The 23,793-nt window shown below is 42.8% G+C and overlaps 5 protein-coding genes across 7 annotated transcripts; 2 read left to right on the top strand and 3 right to left on the bottom strand.

The window, feature by feature from the left end:
- The first annotated feature begins 4 nt into the window (after nucleotides 1-4).
- b3gnt2l (UDP-GlcNAc:betaGal beta-1,3-N-acetylglucosaminyltransferase 2, like) lies at nucleotides 5-1,922 on the top strand. 2 transcript variants are annotated; one of them, XM_011608608.2, is made up of 2 exons: nucleotides 5-162; nucleotides 372-1,836. In XM_011608608.2, the coding sequence occupies exon 2, from the start codon at nucleotides 488-490 to the stop codon at nucleotides 1,733-1,735; it is 1,248 nt and encodes a 415-aa protein (XP_011606910.1). In that variant the 5' UTR covers nucleotides 5-162; nucleotides 372-487; the 3' UTR covers nucleotides 1,736-1,836. The 2 variants fall into 2 exon arrangements, with proteins under 2 accessions (XP_011606910.1, XP_003968688.3); XM_003968639.3 differs by lacking the exon at nucleotides 5-162 and adding an exon at nucleotides 171-272 and having other exon boundaries at nucleotides 372-1,922.
- Nucleotide 1,923: 1 nt separating this feature from the next.
- On the bottom strand, nucleotides 1,924-5,110 carry bckdha (branched chain keto acid dehydrogenase E1 subunit alpha). Of its 2 annotated transcripts, none has more exons than XM_003968579.3 (8): nucleotides 4,829-5,110; nucleotides 3,827-4,003; nucleotides 3,653-3,739; nucleotides 3,483-3,591; nucleotides 3,214-3,375; nucleotides 2,936-3,142; nucleotides 2,725-2,866; nucleotides 1,924-2,606 (listed from the first exon to the last, which is right to left on the bottom strand). In XM_003968579.3, exons 1-8 carry the CDS (start codon nucleotides 4,940-4,942, stop codon nucleotides 2,264-2,266), a joined length of 1,341 nt encoding a protein of 446 aa, XP_003968628.1. In that variant the 5' UTR covers nucleotides 4,943-5,110; the 3' UTR covers nucleotides 1,924-2,263. The 2 variants fall into 2 exon arrangements, with proteins under 2 accessions (XP_003968628.1, XP_029699703.1); XM_029843843.1 differs by having other exon boundaries at nucleotides 3,827-3,988.
- A 242-nt stretch (nucleotides 5,111-5,352) lies between these two features.
- Nucleotides 5,353-11,235, bottom strand: LOC105417082 (uncharacterized). The gene is made up of 13 exons (XM_011608607.2): nucleotides 11,061-11,235; nucleotides 10,431-10,609; nucleotides 8,717-10,336; nucleotides 8,484-8,623; nucleotides 8,226-8,400; nucleotides 8,009-8,113; nucleotides 7,733-7,922; nucleotides 7,112-7,644; nucleotides 6,884-7,019; nucleotides 6,551-6,782; nucleotides 6,199-6,327; nucleotides 6,006-6,056; nucleotides 5,353-5,934 (listed from the first exon to the last, which is right to left on the bottom strand). The coding sequence occupies exons 1-13, from the start codon at nucleotides 11,129-11,131 to the stop codon at nucleotides 5,566-5,568; spliced, it is 3,930 nt and encodes a 1,309-aa protein (XP_011606909.2). The 5' UTR covers nucleotides 11,132-11,235; the 3' UTR covers nucleotides 5,353-5,565.
- Nucleotides 11,236-11,375: 140 nt separating this feature from the next.
- Nucleotides 11,376-13,654, top strand: exosc5 (exosome component 5). Its single transcript, XM_003968578.3, has 6 exons — nucleotides 11,376-11,550; nucleotides 12,037-12,150; nucleotides 12,514-12,635; nucleotides 12,743-12,883; nucleotides 13,250-13,339; nucleotides 13,473-13,654. The coding sequence occupies exons 1-6, from the start codon at nucleotides 11,454-11,456 to the stop codon at nucleotides 13,566-13,568; spliced, it is 660 nt and encodes a 219-aa protein (XP_003968627.1). The 5' UTR covers nucleotides 11,376-11,453; the 3' UTR covers nucleotides 13,569-13,654.
- A 102-nt stretch (nucleotides 13,655-13,756) lies between these two features.
- Nucleotides 13,757-22,976, bottom strand: tmem91 (transmembrane protein 91). The gene is made up of 4 exons (XM_011608694.2): nucleotides 22,545-22,976; nucleotides 17,653-19,025; nucleotides 16,129-16,275; nucleotides 13,757-15,539 (listed from the first exon to the last, which is right to left on the bottom strand). Exons 2-4 carry the CDS (start codon nucleotides 18,085-18,087, stop codon nucleotides 15,384-15,386), a joined length of 738 nt encoding a protein of 245 aa, XP_011606996.1. The 5' UTR covers nucleotides 18,088-19,025; nucleotides 22,545-22,976; the 3' UTR covers nucleotides 13,757-15,383.
- Nucleotides 22,977-23,793: the final 817 nt, after the last annotated feature.

The raw sequence follows: 23,793 nt of genomic DNA, 5'->3' as shown, positions 1-23,793 counted from the left end.
CTCATCACCTGCCTTCACATGTGTCTGCTCCACTCACGACCGAGCCGACGTCATTAAAAAAAAAAGCCGGGCCTGGAAAACCAAATGATGCGGGTTTGCGCACCTGCGTCCCCGATCCCATTTTGTTGCGTTGAGCTTCTGGCGGGTGTGCCTTCATCTCAGGTGAGATAAGACCTTTGCTAAACATGTTTGTCTTTATGACAATTTGATGAGATGGTTGCAGGAGGTAACGACGGGTTTTCTCAACACGATGCCTCGTTTGAAAGGACGTTGTAAGGCCTTCTGTTGCGTTGTTCTGTCAATGTAAAATGAAATGATGGCGTTTCAACATGTTCTGAAGCTCATTGTGACGATCCATTATTGTTTTGCAGATGCTGGTTCTGGTCTGTGTAGTTTTCTCTGCAGTGACCTCTTGTGCCACGCACTAAAGAGTCCAGCTGAGTATAAAACAGTCCACCAGAGCTCATTTTTTCAAACCTTCACCCCAATGAAGCCCGTAAAAAACATCACCGCTGTAGCTTTCCTGGTAACAGTTGTCTTCATCTTCTACTCCACCTTGTACCTGGAGAGGACCCACAAGGGCAAGTTGGATGTGCAGCAGTTCCGAAGGCTCTGGATCCAGGAAGGCGATGTGAAAACCTCTACTCCGGCGATGGCCGCTGTCTCAATTACTCCGAGTTTGTCCATCTACAACAAGCTCAGACAGGCCATCCCTCAGAACGGGGCATACTGGAACCGTCTGCTTTACTCCACCATCAAACAAGTGGAAAATGGAAAGAATCCACTCAGCCGGGACTCTGACTGGTCTCGCTGCAGGGAGTCAAACCAGGAGCTGTTAAAAACCAACATTCACGACATCCTTTCGTATTCTTCCATGCTGCAGGATTTTCTCCAGATTATGAACTGCAGGTCCCCCCCACTGTTGATCAACCAGCCCAACAAGTGCACCAGTGGCAGAGAGGCCGAAAACCAGACCCTCCTTCTCTTTGGCATCAAATCGGTTCCAGGTAATTTTGAGCAGAGGCAGGCTGTGAGGAAGACTTGGGGCCAAGAGGGCCTTTTCCAGAAAGGCCTGAGGGTGCACACGCTGTTCCTCCTGGGCCAATCTTCTCAGGGTGACCTTGACCCACTGTTGTCTTTTGAATCCCAGTACTTTGGAGACCTCCTGCTGTGGGACATACAAGAATCCCTGCTCAACCTGACTCACAAACTGAATGCTTTTTTTGAGTGGACACTGAACCACTGTCCTCAGGTCTCCTTCATCTTCAGTGGGGATGATGATGTTTTTGTAAATTCTCCAGCTTTATTTACCTTCCTGGAGTCCCTGGAGCCTTCAAAAGCCTCTCACCTATATGTCGGACAGGTCCTAAAGGCGTCAGTCCCCTTCAGGGACTCAAAAAACAAATACTACGTTCCCCTGAGCTTCTATGATGGCTCGTACCCTCCTTATGTGGGCGGAGGTGGTTTTGTCATCTCTGGAAAGCTGCTGCGGCCTCTGGCTTCTGTTTCACGCATCATCCCTCTGTTTCCCATGGATGATGTGTACACAGGTATGTGCCTTCAGGCTGTCGGAGTTTCTCCTGTGGAAAACTCTGGCTTCAAGACCTTCGATATCAAGGAGGAAGACCGAGAGAACCTGTGCGTGTACAAAAACCTCATCCTGATTCACCAGCGGTCCCCACAGCAGATAAAGAAGCTGTGGAACGGCATTCACAACCCCCTGCTGACCTGTTGAAAATGACCGGATGAGATGGGAACATTTAATCTGCGGTGTTTATTTTTCTGTCTTTTACCTGGTGTTTGGGATTTGTTTTCCATTTTCATATTGAGGATAATGTCAAAGTCAAAACTTCACCTTTTATTCTTGCAAACTAATCCGTCACCACGACTCAGTTCAGTTTCGATTAAAATAAGCAAAACAACTGAATTTTCATAGTTTATTTTCCACAAAATGTCAACCGTGTAACAGAAATTTGGGGATTAAGGGAGTGTGTAACAAAAACACCTACAGCATCTGTCAAACATGAGTGGAAAGGAGAATGGACACACCTGCTGGAATCTGCTGGCTGACCTTAAAAACTTAACAGACTTCTTTCACGCTTACATGGAAGTAATACAGGTATTTAAGGCACCAAAATCCATCTATCAAGTATGTTACAATTTTTTTGCTCTCCGTTTTGTGCAGAAAACCTGAAACTACTTTATAAATGCAGTTAGCAACAGTTCATCCCAGTACCACCAGAATAAACCCTCCATTAAGGGCTTACTTTTCATACAGGTCGACAGGGTAGTGCTCTTTGTACTGCTGCACGTGCCTCCACATGGATTCTTTCTGCTTGTTCAGAGTGGGTGTCATCTCGTCGTACACGTCGGTAAAAAGGAGTTCAGGGTTGGGCTTTAGGCGCTTCTCCGCTTTTTCAAAGGCTTCCATCACAGTCTTGCGGGACTGCTTCCTCCAGCTCCTCTCGTCGTCTTCGCTCCACCATCCACGGGCTGTCATGTAATGCCTCAGTCTCGAGATGGGGTGATCCTGCTTGTCCCAGTAGTTCACCTCATCCACCGAGCGGTAAGCCGAGCTGTCGTCACTGGTGCTGTGGTGGCCAATCCTGAGGATATGGGGAAAACAAATAAAGCTAATTAACACGAAAGTATGTTTTACAGACCAACCATTTATAGTCTGTTAACAGTTTGCTTAATTTTCATATATAGAGAACATCAACTAACCTGTAGGTCATAGCCTCAATGAGGAAAGGCTGGTTTTCAGCCACAGCCCTGCGGCGCGCCTCCTTCGTGGCATTGTACACAGCAAACACATCGTTGCCATCGACCCGGATAGACAGCATGCCGTAACCCGGACCGCGAGCAGCTGCGAAATACGACAGTGAATTAAATGTGTTCACGAGAGCAGCTGAGGGTCATCTCTGAAGCTTGGTACCTATGCCATCTCCTCTGTACTGCTCATTGGTGGGAGTAGAAATAGCGTAGCCATTGTTACGACAGAAGAATATCAGCGGGCACTCGAGGGTGGCGGAGAAGTTGAAGCCAGCGTGTGCGTCTCCTTCGCTGGCCGCACCCTCCCCGAAGTAGCAGATGACGGCACGGTTCATGTTTTGTCTCTTAAATGCATATGCAGCTCCAACCGCTGGAAGATGAAAATAAATTTTCATGTGTGACTGTCAATTACTGCCAAGCAAACTTTGAGTTACAACTCACCCTGAGGAATCTGAGTGGCCAGAGGGGAGGAAATGGTGACAAAGTTCAGGTCTTTGCAACCATAGTGGACGGGCATCTGCCGGCCCTTCCCAAGGTCATCGGCGTTAGCATAGCACTGAGCCATGAACAAATCCAGAGGAAAGCCCCGGTACATCAGCACCCCTGCAGGGCCAGGGCAAGAATTACAACACTGCTCGTGGGGTAGGGAAAAGGTTTAAAAACCTTTAGAAGAAAATGATCAGGTAGAAAGAAATTAAGTAAATTCTTACCAGCTTCTCTGTATTGACCAAACACTAAATCATTTGGGTCGAGAGCAGAGGCACTGCCAATATGTGTCCCCTCTTCACCATAGTTGGTCATGTAAAAGGAGATGCGGCCCTGCAACGCAAATATTTAGAACATTTTTCAGCTTTTCCAGGATCCAAGAGCAGAAACTCACCTGTCTCTGCGATTCGTAGAGAATGCGATCCATTGTGTTTAGCAGAGTCATCTTCTGGTAATAGTTCAAAACTGTTTCTTTGGGAAGCTGAGGAGCAGTAAACACACACAAAAAATAAGCTTTAGGACACTGGATGTGTTAAAGTGACCAGGAAGGGAAGTGAGTCGAGCGTACCTGAGGGTCTTGGGAGGGGTTGATGATATTTCCCTGTCTATCCATGACCCGGTATATTGGGATTCCAGAGATAACATTAGGCTGGATAAACTCAAGGTTGTCCACAAATTCGGCTGATGCTCCTGGAAACTGCGGCTTCTCCAGCGATGAGTCAAAGGGCTGCTGCAGTTTTGCAGACTAAGAAATTAAATACAAGCTCTATTTATTTTAAATGACATTTAAAGTCGTCATTGGCTGTTTGGCTTTAGATATCTGCTTCTGATTTTAGAATCTGGCTTTAGAATCTGCTTCTGATTCTGATTCTGATTCTGATAGATGTTGCCAATACACTTCCATACCGATGTGGCATCAAGGGTCAATGTTACACAACTACCAGCAATAAAACTTCAATATTAATTTTATCAACTGTTGAAAAATTAAAGTTTTAATCCGGTTTCCACTTCGCATGACGATTATTTCGATGTCACCACCGATGGTACGTTTTCGCCTCACGCCCCTTTGATCCACCAATGGGAACTAACCATCAAATACTTTAGCCTGCTAGCTAGCAGTCAACAATCACAACAAACACAAGGTGCAACTACGTCAGGGTCAATAATTATTTTTAGAACAAACAACAGTTGACCTATATCATGCAGATATCAGAAACCCTTCGCAGCATACACTGCGGAGTCAGAGAACTCGATAACCGATATAAGACCTTGATCATAATATAAGCAAGGTTGTCAACTTAGCTAGCTAGCTAATTGCCGAAGATCGGATTGCATGTCTGCACAAGGATTGCAACGGTGATATGTGGAGCTTCGACGAGCCCACAAATGTATTTTTCATCTTGGCTGCCTGTTTACCTGGATACTTAATTCCACTGTGTTGGGCAACTTAATAAATAACGTACGGGTTAGGTTGTATTTGCATTAACTTTAGCTTTAAATTCGCCAACCCATTTCCATTGCACACAGCTTAATGCGAGCAGGATATTGGAGTAATTTCCCCATAACTCACACTGATCCTGAAGGATCGATGCTGAATTAGTCTCGACGTCTTCAGTCCTGCCGCCTGACGGGCTGCGTTGAAACACACTTCATACATTCTGTTCATAGTTTTCAGAGCCGCCATCTGTGCTTCGACTTAACCGGCTCTCCGGTACTTGGACAATTTATGTGAAGAGTCCCACAAAAACAGCAAGCAACAAGCACGATACTGGCTGTTTGGTGTCTGCACAAAATTAAAGCACTACCTCGCACTGTCAGATTTCCTTTGCGCATGCGCAGAAAAGTGTGTCGACTTGGGCAACAACCTACGGCAACTCAACTTGGACAAACTTCAGTGTTCGATGTGTTGCACAATGTCAGTGGAACACGGAACCAGCTCTGCAATATCAGGAAATAGATATTGCTTTGATGAGGGTTTTTTTGGCTACTTCCCCAAAAATAAATTTGACATTGTTAACCTTATCATTTTATAGGGGAATTTTTAGATTTATAAAGTTAAAATGTCCCAGTCAACCCCAAGATAATGCCGCTGTATAGTGTGTCTCTTGTACTCAAGAAAGACTGATTTTATTCTTTTCCATATTCGTACCCAACTCATATCCAGTCAATTCAATTTACATGTGGACTCAAAGATTTAAAAAAAGTAAAAAATCTTCCAAATGCACCAGAAACATAACTAATAATCTTTCATTTTAACAATTACCAATGAATTTTAATAGTAAAATATAACAAGAGAGACACTATATTTTAACAATTTTTCTGTAGAAAAATTAAAAGGTCTGCTTGTTCAGGCAGAACATGCGACCTTTCTTGGCTGAGCTTGTCCCCTTCCGTGGAAAAAGCTCTCTCATGTGGAGTAGACGAGGCCTGGATGCACAGGTAGGAGTTGGAGAGTTGATAGAGGAAAGGCAGCATGTCCCGTCTGTCCCACCACCACACCAGGGGGTCCTCTGATGTGGGGATTGCAGGAATTTTTCTGTACAACTCTATCTCCTGCAGGAGTCTTGTAGGTATTGAAACATTACTGCTTGCATCTGCACAACTCTTCAGAGCTCTGTCCTCTGCCTCAAAGAGCTCCTCCAGGGCAGATAACCTCAGCCTTTTAGAAAACGGAGCCTGGAAGATGAAAACGAAGGGGGAAAGTCATCAAGAAATCCTGAATCAAGCATTAAAAATGTTTAGATTACCTCTTCTGAATGCTCAGCATCATTGTGCTCAGAAACAGCATCGCTTGGTAACTGTATGGTAAATACACATAAAGATGTGAATATCTTTAGATTCAATTGAACAGGAGTATTAGAAAAACCAACATCAATGTCTAGTTTGTGGCTTTTGTGGGTGGTTGTTAGTATGGTACCCAAAGGTAGAACCCTACAGTACCTCTCCTGTCACTGGGAGATCACAAGCAGCACTTAGCACCCTTTGCCAAATCTCATCTGAGTCGATTCTGTTCTTGAATCTTGGATCTAAGGCACTCGCCTCCTGTAGGAAATTCCAAGTGTCGCCATCCTGTCAACAGTAAAATGAAGTTAATGTTAAATTTGAACTTTTTAATCTCAGAGTATAATCAAGACTTTTACACAACGTAAATGTAGACTTTTACACTTTTTTTAAAAGCAGCAATTATAAATAGATGTTATGTTAACAGAACGCCATAGCCAAATTAAAATTCGAATCTTAAACACACTGATGCCTGCTCCATTGTCTAAATACTGGATAAACGTACTTGTACCTTATAATGTGTGGACAGGTCGCCCCAGATTGTTCTCTTCAGTGTGTTAGTGAACGGAGTGTCCTCATGTTGGGTTTCTAAGTGCGCCTCCAGTTTTTTCAGAATTGGAAAGATCTGACTACAGTTTGGACTCTTCTCGGCAGAGACACAAAGCGAAGATGTGTACAGGGGCTTCAGGATCCGGATGAATTCCCCTGCTTCTTGGTACTCATTCTCAGTGAGCATTTCCAACCTTCCAGGCAAATTCATGCAACCCCACCCCAAACAACATAAAGAATGTTTTTATTGTAATATTAATACAATGACATTTTACTTCTGATACTGATACATTACCTTTTCTCCTCAATGGCCTCTCGGACCTGCGGATCTGTGAGAGTGGCCTGGACGGCAGCAAACTGCTCCACAAACTGCTCCACCATGAGATACAATGAGTCCCAACTGGACTGGAAGAGGAGCTGCTGCTTCATTACTGAAAGATGAAACACAAGTGTGCCACTTACACTGGGACCTACAGTCTGTCCTGTTACTGATCACCATGTAAAGACAGTTTTAGACACTTACTAAGCATCTTCTGTTGTTCTTGGAGAATGTTCTGAGCAGGGAGGGAAGATTTGATCCATGCAAGGACAGCCTGTATCTTTGATACCCATCTGACCACGCTGCTGCAGGTAAACACCTTCTGTGCTGCAAGATTTAGTATACATGCAAAGCATTTCAACTTCCTGATGTGTAAGCTGTTGATGGAAATGTCCATGTTATCAACTGTCACAGCAACGACTTTGTCTCGGACACCAAATTCTTCCAGTATGGGATATATCAGTGGAGCTTCTGCTGTAGACGCATCGTACACCGGCTTTGTACAAAGGACTTTGTGCATCATCTGCCCTTTCATAATAAAGTGCAGATTAACTGTCAGGTAATGGTCATGAGCAGAATTTGACCACCAATCACAAGTCAGTGCAGCCTCAGTTACTCCCAGCAGCTCTTCAACAGCTCGTTTCTTCTCCGCTGAGTACCAGGAAGGTATGAAGGTCTTCCTGAGCTCATCAATGGAAGGTGGTCGGTACTTTGGGTTGAGCGTTTTTGTCAGATCTCTAAAGAAAAGCAGAGATCAAAAATGCCTCATAAGATGATGGAAATAATCCCATGTGTGTATTGAATGCATGAATCAGTGCAACCCACCTGAACCAGGGAGACTCCACCGTGGACAAGGGTTGCAGGGTTTTTACGAGAAACCTGGTCACGGCCTTGTGGCACTGCTCCGTTCTTTTTTTGTTCAATCGCCTACCTTCAGATAGTTTGAACGGGGTTGTCACAGCAGAAACTGCAGCTTCCTTGATGACATTGTTTGTTTCAACATATACAATATCATCTATATTAAAGAAAGATGCACAGAAAAATGATTAATGAAAAATGCCCTGTAACGCTGTCGGTCATAACTGTCCGGGTCACACTTACGCGCATTCAGGCCACTTGTTATTATCTCCTTGCACACCGAATCCCAGATTTCCTCTGCATTCACTTCCCCTGTTAAGGGTTCGGGCATGCCGTGGATCTCAATTCCTACAAAAAAAGCAATCACCTGACTGTGAGAAATATCAACTATTTTCAAAAGCCTACACTTATGCTGCCGAGAGAAATCGTTAAATGTCACCACACACACATAAGTGCACACCTGCCATGTTGAAAATCCCCTTTTGATAAAGATCTATCATGAGCAGAGAAGGACACTCGTGGCTTCGAAGAGCTTCAAAGTGCAGGTAGGCCTGCAGTACTTCCATGCCACAGGAAGACATGTCACCTACAGTCTGTTTTAGCACCACTGCCAGGCCATCCTCCGCACTGTGATTCTAGAAACATAAAGAAAATGGGGGGTAGCAAACACGTTTCACTGAAAACGGAATATTTAACTTATTTTCTGAAGCACAAAAACCTGAATCAAATTCTGCAGAAGCATGCAAAGTTGCAAACTGAGGATTATGTGACTGTTGTAATTGTGCAGCCCCTCGCTCCACTCCTGATAGTGGTACATTAAATCACATTTTGGACACTTTTTTAAAAAGGTGGAATTGTCTGAAAGATATAAAAGCAGAATTTTACAAGGATTGCCACAAAGACCACAAAGATAGATGCAACATTATATAACAGGCACATTTGCATACACACCTTGGATCACTCCATTGGATGTCACGACCCTGGCTTTGTCAGTAACCAGCACTGGCTCCGTTAAGCAAACCTGACCTGGGCACTCTTGGCACACAGTTTCAGCTGGAATCAGGTGCTTTGAAAACTGGATTTCAGACTCAAACTGGGTGAGATTTTCAGGAAGAGCAGAGGGTAATTTCTTGTGGTGATAAACATATTTTGCCATTTGTTCTAGGTTTTTATCTCCAGGCGGAAGTAGGGTTTCAGGTGTGCCTTCCATCGTTTCAGCATCATCAAGCACTGTGTCTTGTTTAGCATTTGAGGAAAATAACTTTTGATTGGTCTGGAAGAGATACCATTTAGCGATGCATTTGTGTAGGCAGTAAATTCTCCCTTGAGAACAGTCACAGTGCCAGAACTTTCCCCGTATATTATACGTCACAAACAATCTTCCGAACTTGCTGTAGTGCGTCGCTTTGGGCTCAAACACAGAGAAATACAGGCAATGATTTCCACCAAGATCCACAAGAGCAACAAGAGGAGCCGAGTTCTGAGCCGCCTGATCGCGATGCTTCTGGCACTTGGCCATCATTTCCTTTCCAATTAAATTATTGGTCACCAGTTCCTCCAGTATAGAAGGGTCCACATCTTCCTGCCTTGCATGACTTATACAAAAATCGACAGAGCGTAAATGGGGACACTGGCTGTATGGCAAACCTCCTTTTTTTTTAAACTGGAAGATGACCTCACACCGATCTTCCTCACATAGCATTTTGACGACACCGGCTGATCTCTTTTTGATGACGTGGACCGGAACAGCAGTGGTTTTGTAATACTTGGACACAGTGTACACCCCGTTATGAGAGTCAATGCACTGACTTCTTAGATGATCTTTGGCTGTTATGTCTGTGTCTGAAATTAGGTGTTTTCTGAGTTTGTGCTTGCTTAGATTTTTTTTATGCAAGTATAGGTTGCATATTGAGCACTTAATTTTTTGCTTTGCTCGACCTGATATTTGAAGCGCTTGCTGGACAGTGTTTGCTGGATAAGAAGAGGAGTAAACCACTGGGGCTACAGGCTGGACTGGAACTGCTAGTGCGACTGCGAGCTGGTCAGACACACCGGTGGGTTCAACAAAGCAATAAGTTGCCATTGGATGTTGGTCGACTGTTGGTTTTGGTTGAATGGGGGAGGTGGATGAAGCAGGTGGCTTGTCTACTATTGCTTTCAGTTGAACAGGGGGGCCATTTTGAATGCACTGCTGGTTTACTGGGGATTTTGGGTGAACAGGGGACGCAGTTGAATTTTGTTGTTGGTCTACTGTAGATTTCAGTTCAATAGTTGAAGCGGGATTCTGATCAGGTGAAGAATTTGTTAGATCAGAAGACTGTCCCGTTGAAACGACTTGCTGGGCAAGGGGAGTAAAATTGAGCATTAGGAGGGCAGGTTTGCCAACGGCCATAGTAGGCAAATGAGCTCGGTCAAGTGGAGCGAGACAATGGCTGCTGTGTGTTGAACTTTGTGCACATTTGCCCAGATGAATTTCAAACTGTCTCTTTGTTGTGATTGTCTTTGCACAGTATGGGCAATGAAAATGACGCTCCTCTCTGCACTCCAAATTGCAAGTATAGATGCTAAATTCTACAAGAAAAACAAATGAATGTGCATTAACATGAGAGAGCAGCTGTATATTAATTCAAAATAAATGTTTGCATTTAAGCTCTTATATTCTGACCTCCATGTTTAACAGCTCTTATTCTGTGGATTTCTATATGTGTCCAAACACTTCCATAGTCTGCTTTTGGCTTGTAGACTGATGTCTTACAGAAGGGGCAGTGGTACAGACTGCAATTCTTGCACAACTCCAGATTTATCCGGCCTTCTGATTGTCTGCGGATGGAGACTCTTGGGTCCCTTGAGAGAAAGATGCCAAAACAAAAATAAAATGTACGCTTTAGTTGCAAGAATGAGTAGAAATGTAACAGTGGCATCAATAAAAATGTTTAGAGTGACTTCTTTGATTTTGTTTGCCTTTTTTGATCGATTTAACAACATGTGATATTTCTTTTAATGTCGATATAAAAATAAGTCACACGGATATGTTCACTGCATTAATGATTATTTTAGTCTTTGCAGAAATAAATACGTATTAATCATAATCCTCATCATCGTCGTCTCTTTTAAGGAAACAATGAGGACACCTCACGCACCCAAAGCCTAAATTAGTGCAGAGCTTTGCCATGAGGCTCGTATTCGAATGCTAAATAAGCTAGCCCTAGGTATCCTAGCGTGACCATTTATAACCATCTATTAGAGCAGGTTGCAAAAATATAAATCAATTAATTTACTGACTTTTTTTTTTTACCTTTCAACACGCCCACAAAGCTGCTGTCGTGGTGCCTTGGTATCACCACACGCCCCGAAAGGCTGCGCCATTTTGTCTGGTAACTGTAGAAGTGGATCGTCTGTTGTTGGAGACTCTGCAGTCTCGAGATACGCCTGTCAGACACGCCTCTTTTTTTAACAACGTTTAAAAATATTGAAAAAACTTTGCCTTTAACAATCTAAAAGACAATTAGACAAAATCTTCTTTATTTTTCGTCTTTTTATGTTTATTTTTATATTTTTGTCTGCCTTCATATAAATTTAATGATTTTCTGTGTAAACATACTCATTCGTCATCATTAGGAGTCCGTAATAGAAAAATAGATGACGTATTTTATCAGCGACTGGAATTTTTCGCCGTTCTGGTGGCGTGATGGAAGTGTGCGGCATTTCAAATGTTACTCTCAGGGATTTTAGTTGTGAACAGAGTTTGTTGTCTCGTCCTGACGGTTCATCGTCATTTATGCAAGGTACAAATTCATATATGTCTTAGTAAATTGTGTCTCCGTGTGGGACTGTTTATTCTGCAAACATGCTACCCCAATGTGCCACTGTTCTGCATTCGTGCATCGCAGGTATACACATCGAGAAATGTCAAATGCATCGTGTTTTTGACGTTTAATTCTATTACTTGAGTTAGTTACATATAAGTCGTTTTTTCATCTACCTTACATTACGAGGGTTTGCATTCCAACAGAAAATAACACATTTGTGTGGAAAAGTCAAAAGCAAAACAATAGTTTTACATAATAACTTAATGGTCCAACATTCTAGTACCTTGAATGGGCCACACACTGTATTTTATGTACAGTGTAAACATAAACAGCCATTACATTTTTGCAACTATCTAGTATTGGTTTTGGATTGATTACGTTTACTGAAAAGATGAAGTCATTTGTTCTTTCATTATTGTTATTATTATTATTATTTTAATGATCTTTTAATTCCACGCAAAGGGGACACAAGTGTGTTGGCTGGGGTGTATGGACCAGCTGAAGTGAAAGTCAGCAAAGAAATCTATGACCGTGCAACACTGGAGGTGTTGATACAGCCTAAAGTGGGACTACCAAGTAAGCAGTTTTCCAAATAAACAAGATAATTTTTTTTTTTTTTTTTTAAACTGCAGGGGCAGTCTTTTTTTCCCATTGAATGTTGAAGTGTTCATAATGCTTGCTTTCCAGCACTATTGTCATATTATTGTTATGGTAAAAGTTGATTTTCAGTTTGGTTAAAATAGTACACCATATATCGTGGCATATTCATGTCATTATTGTTTCATTTAGAAGCAACATGCAACCACCACTTTTAACCTTCCACCACTTCTGCTGTGTTAAAGCTGTTATACAGGAACACACCACATGGTGGAATAGTGAGACCCTGTCAACCCTCAAAAGAACGGCAGATCTAAGGACATTTATTTCTTTATTTTCTAGGCGTGAAGGAGCGATCACAAGAGCAGAATGTGCGAGAGACCTGTGAGGCATCTCTGCTCCTGTCACTTCACCCTCGCTCCTCGCTCACTCTTGTTCTTCAGGTGTTACATGATGATGGTTCAGTATCCTTCAGATAAAAAAAACTTACAGTCATGGTGTGCTGTTCATTTCTGCTACTTTATAAATGGAGTTACCTGGTGAGCTGTGTTTTTCTTGACCGGCCCTTCAGTTATTATCCTGTTTTTTGAATGCTGCCTGTATGGCCCTAATGGACGCAGGTCTGCCCATGAGCTGCCTGTTCTGCGGAGTAACGTGCGCTATTGCAGTCGATGGTGAAATCATCACTGACCCCACTGCAGCCCAGGAGAAGGTGACTCTGAGGCTTACATCTTCTATTAAACATCACTCTAAGGCATTGTGACATGATTATATTGTTTGTGTAATTAATTTTTAAACAGGATGGGTGGTGGACAAGCATATTGTGCAGTGAAATATAAAATCAACTAAGAAAGAAGAGTTTTCTTATTTTTAGTTGCTACGATACCCCCTGAAAATCCTAAAATAGAAAAAAAAACTAACTTAACTGGATTATTAAATTATCAAATTATTGAGAGATTTAAAAGACTAAGTGGCAATTCCTCCATCAAACTCAATATATTGAATAAACACATTACTGGAATGTCAGTGCTGCTATGCTTTCTGTAAAATGTATTTCTTAAATCTTTTCTTTCAACAGGAATGTCGAGCTTTGCTGACTTTTGCTATTGACAGTAAGAAATGCAGAGTAATGATGTCATCAACCAAAGGATCCTTTTCAGTTCAAGAAGTGAGAAAATCTAAATGACTAAATGTTGCCCTGCAAAATCTGAAAAAATGCATTTCTGCTCATTCTGAAGTAATATTATCACCCTTGTGTGCCTTTTATTTTTTATTTAAACTTTTTTTGTCCCCTGCCACAGCTGCAGCAGTGTATAGCAATCAGTCAGAAAGCATCTGAGAAGATCTTCCAGTTCTACAGAGACTCTGTCCAGCGACGATATTCCAAAAACCTCTGAGGAAAAGGCTAAATTCTCTATTCTCTAACTGTGTTTTTATGTCGACTATTCCTGGTGTAATAAAATATGAGCACCTGCTTTGGCTACTTTTGCTCCAGTTCTTGAGCTGTGCTGTGGACAAAGTGAATGAGGTGGGAGGTGATGGACATATAATCCCTGCATGAACTACAGAAAAGAGAGAGATTAAAGTCAAACCGTGGATTTATTGTCATCAATTCTTTCTTTTTTTTAGCCTAAAATGTACATGTAATACAAGGGTGTGCACTGGGAAGCAACGGGCCTTTTTTGATCGACTATTGTTTCGCGCTGTTGTGTCCAGGTGCTGTTTACGCAGGTTAGACAAAGTGAGACAAATCTGCCCTTTAACTGAGGGCCAGCACAGCAGTCAAGGCAGCCCACAGTTAATGCTTGCATATCCAGGAGGAAGAACAGGTCACGATTGTCAGAACTTCACAACACGGTGCGTGAGTAGCATCGTCACGGCACATCAGCAGTGATCACTGACAAAGGTTAGAGGCTGAGAAATCACTGGTGTCCACAATTGCCACATACAGTAGAGTGACTGGAATCTATCGCTGTAGTCTTGATACAACTCTGGCTTTGTTTGCTTGTGCACTATAAAAACTATATATCTAAATAGAAAATGTCAACATTTACACCTTCTTTGTTATAAATAAATGGTTTGTCACAGTTTTGTTGATTGCGCATTTCATTTCAAACCAATATGGTGTTTTTTTTCCTAAAGCTTTATTTTTAAATTAAAAACCAAATTGTGGATAAAGTCTGCATTCAACGAGGTGCCGATTTATCAGACAGGTTTCTGTTGCAGGTTGGAGACACTACTGACTCATGCATAACACCAGAGAGCACTGGATGTCTTCTCAGGCTATTTTTAACCTCTGCTCATCTCTGTTGCTTTACCTCAGTCTGAGAAGATAACTTAAAAACATGTCATACCGCACAAAGCAAGCTCTTGAAGGATTTAAGTTCCCCGTACTGAGGAGGTAGAAGAATATATCGGGTGCACAAAGTACAGCAGCCTGCTTGCTTCTATTAATGGAATAATCCTTTTGAGCCACTTCTGTATTTTTTGGCACTTGCACGTCTGCATACCGCTGTGCAACATATGCAGGAGCGTTTAAATATTTTTGCATCTTTGCATTTCATGTGACGCTTTCTGAACAACATATTTACAAGAAATTCCTCGAGATACTTATTTAACTGAAAAATATCAACGCAGGTGAGCGATCGGTGATGTGGAATGTGGATTCATGATGGTCTGCGGTGAGAGTGGAGCAATAAATTCTGGGTATTCTGGCCCCTTATTTTGTCATTACAAAAAAAAAGATAAAATAAAGCTTTTAACCCAGCAAATGACACTGATGGCCTAGGCCCCCAATGAGCAAGGACCATCAGGATTCCGCTGCTGCTACGCCCTTGCTACAACCTTCTCATAAATCTGAACATCCCACCCCTGTGCACTGCCTCCACGTAGCTCCTCCTGGGTAGATGAGGCCACACATCACCTGTCTTGACACCCATTACTCTTTTGCTGGCTGTGACAGTGTTTTCTATACAGTATTATCAGAACATCTGCACTGCATTTTTTTTAAAACAAAGTAGATTAATGGATAATGTGATGACAGCTACAGCACAGGTCTAAAGTCCACATTGGCAAAATAAAGCACATTTACAGACCGAATCTTGTGTATTAAATGAGATTGTTTAAACAAAGACTGAGGTTATTTTATATTTACAGGTGATGTTAGCGGTATGGGGTGGCTTGTTGCAGGTGTATCTTCATAACAGATCCCATTATGGTGGTTTTCCAGACAGGTATGAAATGAGTGCCGCGATGGCGCAGATGTATGTTATGATGCCAAACACAATGGAGAGCACTGAGAGCCACAGCGCCTGGCGGGATGCCGCATTTGCCCCCTGATAATCTCCCTGAGCTGACGCCTTGTTGGTCTGAGAGATGGAAGAGAAAAAAACAGATGGAGATAGGAATTAGAGGCAGAAGGAAGAGAAGAGAAGACATTCATCATCATTTGTCGAGGTCCTCCTTGGACTCCACTTACCTGTGCTCATACTTATTACACTCTAAACCCATATTACAGTTTGTCCCACCTCTGAATCACACCTGTCCTGTCGACATCCTGCCCCAATACAACAATAACAACAATACTGACACACACCTGTGCACGTGTTTGAGTATATTTAACTACATTCAGAAGTCACACCTGCCGTTAAATACATTTTCCTTACAATAACACTTTAAATCAGTGCATGTGTGGGTGGTTGTGTTTTGGTTCTGTGTAAATAACGAGAAAGTGGTTTGACCTTCAATAGTCATTTCTAAATCATCTTAATGAATAACACTACAATGCACACCCTCTCGGGTCCCTCCTCTGGCTTTGTCTCAAAGCTTTTGCAGCATAATCCTGTAAATCTAGATGTAATCCCTCCTGTATTCAAGACACTGGAGGTGTTGTTAAGCGGCGTATGATGCTGCCAAGTAGTTTCTAAGGAACGCAGGTGTGTGTGAGACTGAAAGTACCTTCTGTGAAAGGTAGAAGGCAGCGATGCCCAGAGGCCAGAAGCAGCAGAGCATTGAGAAAAAGGCCAAGCCCAGATAGTCCTGAGGGATCATCAGAGGAAAGTTGCTCTCGCTGTCTGTGTCGCTAAAGTCCTCGATGGATGAGTCCTGAGAGTCACACAGCATGCAGGGAGAGGTTGACCTTTGGTCAGCAACTTTCCAATGCACGGCAGTTTCTTTTTCATAAAAATTAGTTTAGTCTTGCTAGCATTACTCACCATCATCAGAAAGCATTTCTCAGGTTTTCTTTTTCATTTATTTGCCAAAAGCTTAATAAACAATAACATTTATTTTCTTTTGGGGATTTGATCACTAACAGCCAAATGTCCACAATGACTCAAGTGGAAAAAAGGAGAATGAGAGATTCCTACATTAACACACAGATATACTGTAATACACTCTATGGTTCACTATGATGGACCTTGTGAAATGTTTCATTCGTTATGTTGCGTTGATTTCCTCCACACAGCTGCATAACTTTGCTGGTGCCTGTGAGATAATGTGACTGAATGAGGTTAGTCTGTATTGCGCTGGCTGTGCTGCAGGCAATTCATGACTCATGCATCTTTTTAAAACATCTGCATATCCAGTCCGACTTCCTCCTCAACTCAGCCACTGTCAGATTGCCTGATGATTTATTTAGTCATGTTTTATTTATGAGAAATATTGGGGCAATCTAAAGAGAGCACTATTGTTGTGAATGCAAACTACTAACTAGGTGGTAAATTAACCCCTTTCTTTTATTCCCAGAGGTCTCTGCCTTTATATCCCTGCAATACTACATGTATAGAGTAGGTTCAGGGTTATTTTAATCCTATTTTCTCAGAGCAAACTTCACATAAGGTAAGAGAATGAAGCATTTAATAAGACATTTGGGGAACCATTTATACAACCTAGTACGGCTTCTAATTTTTGAGCCTATTGTTCATCAGTTTCCTGAGGGACTTCAGGCTAATTTAAACACTCCAGTGTTAGCTTTACTATCTAATCTGTGATATGTCATTATTCTGATGCCACTATCTGCACTGCAGCAGGAAAACTTTTGAGCACTACAAACGCGATATTTCTAGAAACTTAAAATACATCTATTTTAGGATCCTCTTTGAGGAATTTTGTGCTCAAAATATCACATGCTTACTCACTGCACCGCAAAGGGTACACAGCAGGAAATATTTATTGCCTGGTATTTAATATTCATTGCTTGTCTGATTGAAAGTCATGCAGAAAAGTTCCCAATTCAGTTTCATTTTGGCCAGTTGGAACCTTTGCATACTGTATATTCTTTACTTGAAACAGATCTGGACTTAAGAACTTGGTCCATGCAAGAATGTTCACTATTCTTCATTCTTGGCCCCTAATAATTTGTTATTAGAAGAACTTGTTTCTTCTTACTGTCATAGTCCATTTCACAATTTTTGATTTCATGAAGCATTTAAATATTAATTGTCACTACATTAAATAATCTCAACGGATGGGGTATCTTACATCAGAATCAGGGAGCAGGTCATCCTCGTCGTCCATGCTGTAGGATACACTGTGGAAGTCCTGAGCCTCGGCCAACAGCTTCCGCTCCAGCGTGGAGCCGGGCCGAATGTCCACAAACGTGGTCTCTAGGTAGTCTTTGCTGAGCATGGTGTCTCCATGGCCCCAAATAGGGGCTGATGGGTAAAAGGACTCCAGTGTGCAAGGTAAGGAACAAGGGTCCAGCAGCTGCTGCTGCTGCAGCTCAGGAGGAGGTCTGCAATGGCTTCTCCAACCAAACGGTGGGTAAGCTATGTCCTCCTCACACTTAACCAAGATGCCTTTGAATAGTCCGCTGGGGGCCTGTCCAATTCCAGGCCCCGGTCCTTGGCCTGATGCAGGATTACTATTGAGGCTTTCTTCCAGAAGAGGGTGTTCCAGTTCATCTAGATTCTCCATCCCTCTCTAATGACAATGACCACACAACAGACCACTGCATCAAAAATAGAAGGTGAGCAACGAATCAGTCTGCAGAGAGTGTGGGGTTGCGCCGAGGCAGCTGCTGACTGTTGTGTTTCAGTGATCGCCCATTAATTCTTTCTGTTAATATATGGCTTCAGTCAAAGAGCAGCAACACCAGCTGGGTTTGTGACTAAAGTGTCCGCAATATATGGGATGTAGGCATCGGCTTGCGTCCGAAAGCTATGCTTAGATTACTTGTCTGTTCAGATGTCATTTATTTTAAGAGTTGAAGGCTCCTGTCGCATGTCTTCAGTTCCACATTAGTCTGTCAGTGTTGACTCTTCCTCCCTCATATACTATGAAATGAATAACTCGGATGCAGAGGCAAAAAAGCGAATTTCTCCTCCGTACAGCACAATCTGTTAAATTATGTGTTCAGAGTAAACCTGGATGCAACCAACAAATATGAATAGAAAATGGCTTTCAGATTGTTGTGACTTGAAGGATCATTGTTGGTTTTCTTGAATAATTGGAAAAAAATGGCAACAAATCCCAATAAAACAGGACAAAGTCACCGACCTTTGGAATTACTGGGTTGGCACAATTCTTTTTAAGTCCTTAAATATGCAGAACGTCTAACTGCAGGCAAATTAGTGGCCCAATGAACAGATTTGGGCCATATTAGGAGTTGGTTAATCTGTAAAAGCAATAAGGTTCCACAAATAGAATCCTATGGTGCACACATGCAGGTCAGTTGTTGCCAGATGAAGTCATCATGAAGAAATCTGTTGTCTGAGGGACGCAGGTTGATGCTCGCCACAGCGATGTTCCCTCTGGACGTGTATTTTTTATGCGCTGGGTCCACCTTCACGCTGTTTCCTTTAAGGCGGACAGTGGACAGCACTCTGTTCAGCTCTCCAGTGAGGGCAAGCAGTCTGTAAAGTAAAGGGACAAGGTCAGGCAAAACATTAGGATGTGTAAGCTCAGCTTTCTGCACTCAAGGAGAGCTGCACTTCTGAGCAAACGCCGTACAACCAGTCTATATTAGACAGTGTTCGGATACTGGTAACACAAAAGCAAATATAGTTCACAAGAGGTTGCATCCACGTGCTGAGATACTGTAAAACAGTCGCTTGGTATTTTATCTGATGGGTACACTGAGGGGAGAACACAAGGGACTCACTGTATTATCTACCATTTGCTTTGCATTCTGTACATCAAATTGAATATCTTAAATATCTTTTGTTCCCATTGAAATGCATACAATTGACAAATAAAAGTAAACTTGAAAAGACATCGGATTTTTAACAAACAAGACAGAACCTCGACACCACAGCTGGATATAGCCTTTATATAAAAAGTGTAAGTATGAAAAAAGCAAAACTCAAGGCAAATGAAGAGTTATTTAGGTTAATGTATGTTTGTATACTGTGCATTACTGTGTGTGCTGTTTAGGTGTTTACAGTGTTCATCCATCCAGGCAGCCTTCTTCTCACCTCATGCGTGTTAGGATTTGTCTCAACAGCCTCCCACAGGATAAGCTGCTTATAAAATCAAAATAATGAGTAAAAGGCTGGACATACACACGTTATTCTCTATACCATTTCAGTGGTAGGTGACTTTACATGGTGAGCTAAGTATTATGGAGTAATCCAACCTGGATTAATCGAAGAAAGAGCAAATAAATGCTGGAGAAATCTCACTGTGAAGAAACATTGAGACTACATGGTGTGCCACGGGTATCTCCTTGCTTGCCAGGGAGTGTAATTTAAGTAAATGACATAATACCTCATCAGTATGTATTCACCCTGCCTGGCAGAGTGCTCCAGATCAATTCAGTGACTCACTGTCACGCACTTCGCTGCACAGCACAGAATTAAATGGAATAATTGGGCGTCTTTCAGGTTTCCCCGGTAGATGCTCGTTCGTACCCTGATACCGCTCCGTGGTGTGGAACCCAGACCTTGCCCCCCCTCCCCACTGCACACACCCCTTTATGGAAGGAGAGTGCCTCTCCTGCTGAACGAGCCGGGCGACCGCTGCTGACGTCAGCAACGGCTCTGAGCAAACTCCACTGCCATTGAACTCACACAGGCGCACACTTCTGAACAAACGCCAGACGATGCGCACGCACTTGTACTCACCCCCGGCATTACATTTGTAACACTTCACCCCCCCGCCCCCCCCTTCTGTCCTCTCCACTTGCTGTGGCTCCATTGCAGGAGAGATGCACTCAGCTTTATTACGCATCCATCCCTCCACCCCTACACCACCTCCATCCTGCACCTCTGCTCATCCACCGTAAAAAGACTTCTGTCGGCTGTATTATCAGCTATACCTCCTTTTCGGGAAACCTACAATGTTCATAAACCATCCAGTCGGGTGGCGGAAAGGCTGCAAGGACACTGCAAGTGCTTATCAACACTTTCACGCATGCTTCTCCTTTGCATTCATCTTCCTTTTGGGCTGTTGCATTGCCATAGAATGCAGCCCATTTATTTATATGGCCCTTTATTTTCCTTCAGTCCTTGTTGCTTGACAACAGGGCTTGAAATGTGCAGCCAAAGTGAAATACAATAGTGCTGTTTCAGAAGGAGAGAACTGTTGCTACTGACTCTTGTAGAGATTTTCCGCTACTCTGCAGTCGTCGCGGTGCGCAGTAACTCTCTGCCATTTGGCATAAACACAGTCGTGCACAGAGCTGGAAGTAATTGCTGTATTATTATTCTTTTTTTTTTTGCCCAGCGCATTTTGAGAAAGGAAATAGCATCGTTGCTGCTGGAAATCTGAGCTGGTAATATCGCTGCTAAAAATGCTCCTGTTGTATTTATCTTGTTGCACCGTGCCTGACAGGAAGAAAAGATCCCTGACAAAAAAGAAAAACACGGCAGCTACATGAGGGTGTTATACAGCTTATGATGCCCAAAGTAACATCCTGTTCCTATGGAAACAAATTCACCATGGAGTGGAGCGCTCGCTGTGGGATAAATGAACCAGGGGCTAATTTGCCATTTCAGAATTGTTCTTCTGCTCAGCTTGATAATAACTGGATGGGATAATTCCAGCCGTTCCTTCCAGGAAGAGTGTGTTGCTGTCACATTAGACAGCAGAGGGAGAATCATTTCCACTGAATTACTCCATACATTAATGAACACGCACACATGAGCTCTGCCCTTACTTGAACGCCCTCTGCAGACTTTGTGTTTTACAGAGCCAACTCAATAAACAGTTCACTGTATGCCCACTCTGACGCTACACACACACACACACACACACACACACACACACACACAAACACACTGTTTGCACAGCTGGGGCTTGAGTGCAATGAGGCCTAAGGAATAAGATTCTGCAATATGTTGTATTCAGTATTCGTGCAAAATGTATTGTACACCGTGCATCCTATTCAGTTGCCCTGCTGTGGACACCCACTACAAGCTTAAATTCTCAAAGTCCTTGTTTGTGTACTCATTTTTGTATCCTGTATTCCTGTCTCAGTGCCTGAATCTCATCCCCATTTTTCTGGGCTTACATGTATGCTCACCTTAATATTGGTACAGACACAATATGACATGGTGATGTAAGCTTAGTTACTGAAAAAATGGTTAAAACACAAAATGGCCACATGGGCATGCAGTGAGTCTACATTGAGATCATCACAGACATCTACATCTACACAGACATCCTACATTCATATGCATAAAGATGTTACATACCCCTATTTTTTTATATTATCATTTGGTAGATAATCAGATATTGCAACAGCATCTCCACAGAACACAGACCACATCAATTAAAGTGTTAAAAATGTCAAAAAGAGCTTCTGGAGCAGGTAACCTGGATTAGTGGATAGATGCTGTCTGCGTTTAAAGCCCTTTTTTTTTAACTGCATACAGAAAAAGACAAGATAATGTAGTCTCTGTGGAGCAAATATGAAACAATGCAGCTCCCATAAGTAAGTTTGTGTGCAAGGGTGTGCATGCAGCTTAGAGCCAAATGATGGTCATTATCAGAGCATCGCCTTGACAATGACATAGACACATTTTTTATATTAACCCCGTCAAGAGAAAATAGACCACATGTGCTTATTTATGAGACATTTCCTTAATATTACTCAATATTATTTACAATCAGTTCTTCTGACACAACCAGTGTTCGATTTATTAAATAATGCATATGCATATATACACACACTCATAGTGAGGTAGGAATTATGTTAAATACCTTTATATGCTTCGTGATCCCTATTAGAGATTGCTCTTCTGCAAGAGTGGGGGTGGGGTGGTGGAACAATAACAGTAGAATTATCTCTAAATATTTAACGACGTTTCTGCAGCGCTGGCCGATAATGATCGACCCATAACAGCGCGGGGCGAACACGGTGGTTTCGGCGTTATTTGTCCCCCCGCTGATCCTGCAGCTGAAGGTGTCCTGTCAGTAAAACGCAAGCTCACCTTTATGCTGGGACCTCAGATCCGTCCTGTCCTTTCTGTGGGACGGTGCTTGGGAGAATGCGGGAATGCAGTCATCTTCAGGGATGAAGGCTGCTCCACGCACCGCTCCTGTTGCCCCCCCACCCTGCTCTGAGTGTGGGCAGAAGGTAGGTCCGCCTGTATATGTGTCTCCTACACGTGTCGACAGAGGTGCAGAACGCAAAGGCCGACCTCGCAGGGACTCCTGGGTCGATGAATGTGGAAATACGCAGATGCTCCTAATACACCTGAGTGCGGTGACTGACCCCCCCTCAACCAGCACATCGCTTGCGTGTCCGTTCTCCCATTAATCCTCACTGCTGCATAAATCACAACGTATCAACTTTCCCCTGACACCCCAGCTCTTCCCTGACAGGACTTTCCAAATTCCACTCGTCCTCTCCCCCTTCAACCTCTCCTCTCTCTCTCGCCCTCCTTCATCTCTCATCTCTGATTACTGGAGGACAGAAATACTGGGTCCTAAAGCCTTCTACTTAGTGCACTAGCATGTGCTGGTTAATATTTTAATTACTCTAAAGTCCCCATAAGGACAGAATGAATGCAAAGTGAGGGCATTTTGCATTTTCTTACTTCTTTAAGAGGATTAGAGGGGTCATTTTAGGTTTGAAGGATTGGGGTTAAGACTATAGGGATATAAGGTTGTTATGGTGTTCAACGGGATGCCAGATCATCTAGCAGACAAGCTGCAAATGCGATATCCACCGCACACAGCTAGGTGCAAGCAAGAAAAACAATGCCAGGGATTCAAAAATACAAGTGGGACAAACGTCAAAGTAAAAAATAAATAAATAAAAAAGATGAAAAAAACAGGGAGTTGCAGGGAGGGGAGGGTGGTATTACAAAGGGAATTTGTCTGTGCCATTACAGAGTGGAGGCAGTTGGATGCCCCCCAGCGAGGAAGACTCCACCTCATGTCAGCCCCTATATTTCTGCTATATGACCCAGTTTAGCCAACCAAGCCAGGCCACGTTACGATCTCCAGTCAGAAGATGCAAAAACAATCATCCCTGCTTCAGGCTCGTGCTCATTTCTCTTCTTTCGTTGGAGGGTACGTGGGATAAAGCTCAGGCATCGCTGGACACCAGCAATCAATGAAATCCACAGGGCTTACGCTGAGTATTTAATGAGGTGCACTGCTCTCAGCTAGAATCCCCATCTCCCAGAAATGGTTTAACCTTTAGGCTGCTTTTTGTTTTCGTCTTGTCGTTCG

This window comes from Takifugu rubripes, chromosome 11, assembly GCF_901000725.2.
Source record: "Takifugu rubripes chromosome 11, fTakRub1.2, whole genome shotgun sequence".
NCBI lineage: Eukaryota > Metazoa > Chordata > Actinopteri > Tetraodontiformes > Tetraodontidae > Takifugu > Takifugu rubripes.
Note: the sequence above shows the minus strand (reverse complement) of the source record. Positions and strands in the feature narration are given on the sequence as shown.